Source organism: Suricata suricatta, chromosome 12, assembly GCF_006229205.1.
Source record: "Suricata suricatta isolate VVHF042 chromosome 12, meerkat_22Aug2017_6uvM2_HiC, whole genome shotgun sequence".
Classification (NCBI taxonomy): domain Eukaryota; kingdom Metazoa; phylum Chordata; class Mammalia; order Carnivora; family Herpestidae; genus Suricata; species Suricata suricatta.
The window spans coordinates 1,057,986-1,062,599 of NC_043711.1; the positions used below are offsets into that span (position 1 = coordinate 1,057,986).

The 4,614-nt window shown below is 66.8% G+C and overlaps 1 protein-coding gene across 1 annotated transcript in view; it reads right to left on the reverse strand.

Annotated features, from left to right (window-relative positions):
• Positions 1-808: 808 nt before the first annotated feature.
• The window catches only part of ABHD17A (abhydrolase domain containing 17A), a 4,236-nt gene continuing 430 nt past the window's right edge, over positions 809-4,614 (reverse strand). The window contains exons 2-4 of the mRNA XM_029916371.1: positions 3,772-4,230; positions 1,374-1,553; positions 809-1,276 (exon numbers count right to left, since the gene is read on the reverse strand). Of these exons, the coding sequence (XP_029772231.1) occupies positions 1,051-1,276; positions 1,374-1,553; positions 3,772-4,230 (865 nt within the window). The 3' untranslated portion in view covers positions 809-1,050. The remainder of the gene's footprint in view (positions 1,277-1,373; positions 1,554-3,771; positions 4,231-4,614) is intronic.

Genomic DNA, 4,614 nt, shown 5'->3' on the forward strand with positions numbered 1-4,614 from the left:
GTCCCCGCCCCCCAGACCGAAGCACTTCCCCCTCGGAAATAGGCCGCGAAACCCACGGAGACCCGGACTCGTGCAAGGTGGAAGCGGCTCTGGGCCCTGGCCTCGCCACCGCCTGGTGCCGCCACCCACGCTGAGCCGCCAGGAAGGACAGGCCACTCGTCTCCGAGGGCCCGCCCGCTCTAGGGTGGCGCAGAGCGCACTCCGGGGGGCTGGCGGTGAGCGGGCCTCTGAGGTCCAGGGGGGCCCTGGCTCAGCCCTGCCTCCAGTGGCACCCCGGGACATAGCCAGCCTCGTTTCCTGGGGAGCCCCTACTGAGCCTTCCGGGGTGGGCGCTCTGGGCTCTCCATGCGGGGGCAGGGGTGCAGGGGACGCCTAGGACGGACGGGACAGGTGGAGCAGCCCTGCGGTTGCACAGTATGCCCTAGACCTCAGCATCCTCTTCTACCACATGGGCACGGAAGGAGGCCTCGCCCGCGCCCCAGAGCGGGCTGACCTCAGAACCAGCGCTGCCACCCCCAGGGCGGCCCTGGCACACTGGGAGCCCACCAACCTCCGGGGAGGCGCACCGAAGACAGGCGAGGATCCCGGGTTCAAATGCTGCCTTACCCCTCTCTCCACCCCAGCAACCAGTAGCCTCAAGGGGTGCCTCGGCTGGGACTCAAAGCCCACCCCTCACCACAGCGGCACCGGCTTGACCTCTGCATTTGTGCCGAAATGTCCTGGAAGTTTCTGGGGGAAGCCCAGCTCCATCTTCTCACACGCTGAGCCCTGGGAGCGCATGCACGAGCCGCGAAAGGGAGAGGAATCGTAAAATTTTAAATCTTTAATTTTTCACGTTTTTCCTTCTTTCTGCTTCCAAAAGGAAAGGAGAGCGTAGCTCCGCGGCTGTACATGGTCCACGGCCCCTATGCTGGGGCAGGCCCCGGCCCGCTGGCCCTCCAGCCGCCTGGAGGACGGAGCCCGGGGGTTCACATGCAGTCCCCGGGCCGGGGCGGGGGCAAGGTCCAGGCGCCGCCTTATTGCTGAAGTCCCGGCGCGGCTCGGGGCTGGCTAGGCGCGCTGGCTCTGCAGCTCCTGGGAGATGAAGCGGCGCAGGCGCTCCAGGTACTGGCTGTACAGCTCGATGTCGTTGTGCCCGGCGCCCTCCACCCACAGCGGCTCCACGGCCTTCGGGCAGCGCTCATAGAGCGCCAGCCCGTGGGAGAAGTCGATTACTTCGTCCTCCGTGCCGTGGATGATGAGCACCGGTGACGTGATCTTGGACACCTTCTCGATGCTGTAGGGCAGGGCGCGTCAAGCCTGGGAGCGCGCCGCCCCGCCGAAGCCCCACCCCCGGCCTCCCGCCCCACCCACCCCATCCGCCCCTCTCTCACTTGGGGAACGCATCGAAGCAGTAGGTCTTCTTGGTGTCAGGGAAGGCCACGCGCATGCCTGAGGTGAGCGGAGAGTGCAGCACCACGGCGGCGCACTCATAGCGAGAGGCCAGGTCCACGGTGGGCACCGTGCCGATGCTCTGCCCGTACAGGACGATGCTGTCCGGGCTGATGCCGTACCTGGCAGTGGGGCAGGGTCAGCCTCGGCCAGCCGCAGCCCCCCCCCCCCCAGTCTCCCAGTAGGGCCTCCAGGCAGCAGGGTTGGGCCCCGGACGCCTCTCCTATTCCCCACCCGTCCCCATTAGTGAACTTGTCTGCTCAGTAGGGAGGCAGGGCCTGGGTAGGTGTGCCAGCTGGCCCAGCTGCAGCCCCACCTGGACCTAACCCTGCTTCACCAGCAGTATCAATTAGGATCACACATGCCTGGTGTTCGTAGGGAGGCCCGAGGCCACACTTGGTCTCCCTGAGGTCTCTCCTGCTCTCCCCCTCCAACACCCCCACCCACACACACACACCTGCCCAGGGACACACCCAGTTCCCAGGAGCACATAGGGGACCAGTCTTCCTCCGGGCATCCCTCGCCCATCCCCTTGGCCATGGGAAATCATGGCCGTCCTGTCCTCTGATTTATCAGCCAGTCTGCAGTCCTGTGGCATCTGGCGTGCCCGCCTTACCACAGTGCAGGTGGGGCAGGAACGGAGGCCGCTGCAAGCCGCTGGGCACCACATCCTTCCCAGGGAACCTTCTCTACAGTGCGGCTGGGTCCTGAGCCTCCGCAGCACCAACCCCCACATCCAGGCCCCAGCCCCTTCCCCCACCCCCAATGCCTCCTCGAGAGCCTCACCCTCTGCCCCCAACACAGCGGGTCTAGCCCCCAGCCACTGCCACAACCTCCAAATGCCCATTCCCATTTGCCTGGGGACCCATGAGTCACGCTCGCCAGGTACACGGCCTCCATGGTTCTCCTCCCACAAACCGGGACCCCGATATACCAAGGGAACCCCCGCTGCATCTCACCTGTGCAACGACGCACCCAGGTGGCAAGACTCCACCTCCCGTCCACCCCGGGACCACCCACACCTGTCTCTGGCCTGGCGGTGCTCCAGGTGAACACCCGCCTGGCCCCGGGCTCCAGGGACGCCACCTGGCCTCGTGCCTGCCACCCCGGCCACTCTTCCTCAGCCTGCTTCCAGGACCCGGAAGCCACCACTGTGCTGAGCCACCCGTCAGTCTGGCCCTAACACTTGGACACACACGAGAGGCAGATGGAGCAGCAAATCCCCAGGCCTTCCCAGCCCCTAGTCCCCAGTCCGCCCAAGCCTCCTGCCTTCCCACGGACTCTCCCCCTGCGGGATCAGGTCTCCGGAGGACAGTGCTGGCTGCAGGGCAGATGGGTTGGATGGACAGAGTGCAGACCCACCGGCCACCAGCACCACCAGCAGCAGCAGGAGCAGTGCAAGGGGCTGAGGAGGCTGAGGGTGGCGCACATCACGCCACCCAGGCTGGCTTCCCAGCGCCAGAGCGGTGCCAGGGGACTGCACTCCCAGGGGCCCTGCAGCAGGGACTGGCTGGTGCATCGCTTGGGCAACCAGGGTCCCCACCTCCCCAGGCCAAGCTGACTTTGGTCCCCGCAGGAAGGGGGGGGGCAGGTCAGGTAGGCAGGGCTGAGATGGGGCACCCCCAAGAAGGCAGTGGACAGGGCACCATGTGCAGGAGGATCAGTGTCAGGGTGGCCTCCTTCCAGAGCACTCTTTGGGCTGGGAGACCAAGCAAAGGAGCTTCATTGAGAGAGAAGGGGGCTGTCTGGGATCTAAATAAGCAGGATGGGGAGGGGGGGGTCCAGGAGGGGGGCTGGGCCAAAGCCTTGGTGGCCCTGAGTCAAGCACACAGGTGTGTACCTCTGCTCGCTAGCCTCCCACTGGCCCCCAAGGCTGTGCTGGACATGCTGCCTGACAGATCCTTCTAGAACACTTCTGAACCCTCAAGGCCCAGAGGAGCCCTGCCCCCAGGAGGAGGCCACAGTCAATGGCCAGGCACCCTCATGCATCAGCCCTGAGGACCACGGCAGGGCAGCCCCACTCCGCCCTGCGTCCTCAATGCCCCCTGGGCCCGGGACTCTGAGTCTGTCCTCACGGCCTGCGCAGCCCACTCCCGGGCCCAGGTGCTCAGCCACCCCCTCCAGGAGGGGCCCCGCTGCCCTAGACGCAGCCCGTCTATGCCCCTGCTGGGCGAGGCGTTCCCCGAAGGGGAGGGGACCTGAACACTGGCCCCCCATGTCCCCGCACAGCAGCAAGACACAGGTCAGACCTCACCCTGCTGCCCGATGTGGCCGCTGATGGCGCCCCCTTCGGAGGGCCACCCCCGGACGCGGGCCCTCCCCCTCCCCCCGCGGGCTCACCGGGCGCGCAGCGCCTGCCAGGCGGCGTCGATGTCGGCGTACAGGTTCTTCTCGGAGGGCTTGCCCGAGCTCACGCCGTAGCCCGAGTAGTCGTAGGAGAAGATGTTGCAGTTGATGCGCGAGCCCAGGCCGATGTAGAAGCTGCTCATCTGGCCCAGGTCCACGGCGTTGCCGTGCGAGAAGAGCAGCGTGTACCTGGGGAGGGGGGGGTGGCGCGGGCGGGTCAGAGGGCCAGGGAGGCTCCCCAGCGGCACCAGGCACGAGGGTACCAGTGCAGGAGAGAGGCTCCTCTGGCTGTGTGGACTTGGGCAGGGGGCAGGGGACGGCCAGCAGAGCGTCAGACTCCCCCCGTGTGAAAGGGGACGGAGGCTCCCGGCCTCAGCACAGGGAGGACCCACAGCGCGACGCAGCACAACCAGCGGCTGCCCGCAGTGCTCCGCGCAGGCAGCGGCCCTCTCCCTTCAAGGGGCTCCGGCAGCCATGGATGGCACGCACATGCGCCCGCTGCCTGGAACCTTCTGGAGAGTGAGACAGCCGCTGCTCCTCTTGACAGCTGGCCCCCACCCTGGCCCCCACAAATGGACCAGCCCAATCCCTCTTCACAGCATCTCTGCCCCCTCCTACTGAACAACACCCCAAAACTCACTTCCGCCCCACAATGCTGCCGGCCGTCAGGACCTGCCCCAGTCAGCCCGACAGGCGGGATCCTGGCCAAGGCGCTGCCAGCCTTCTTCCCCCGCCCTGGGCCTCAGCCCGGGTAGAAGGTAAAAAGCTTGCCCTTTGAACTCAGACCTGGACTCAGACCCGGCCTGGTCTGAAGGCAGAGAAACCTAGAGCCCCCCC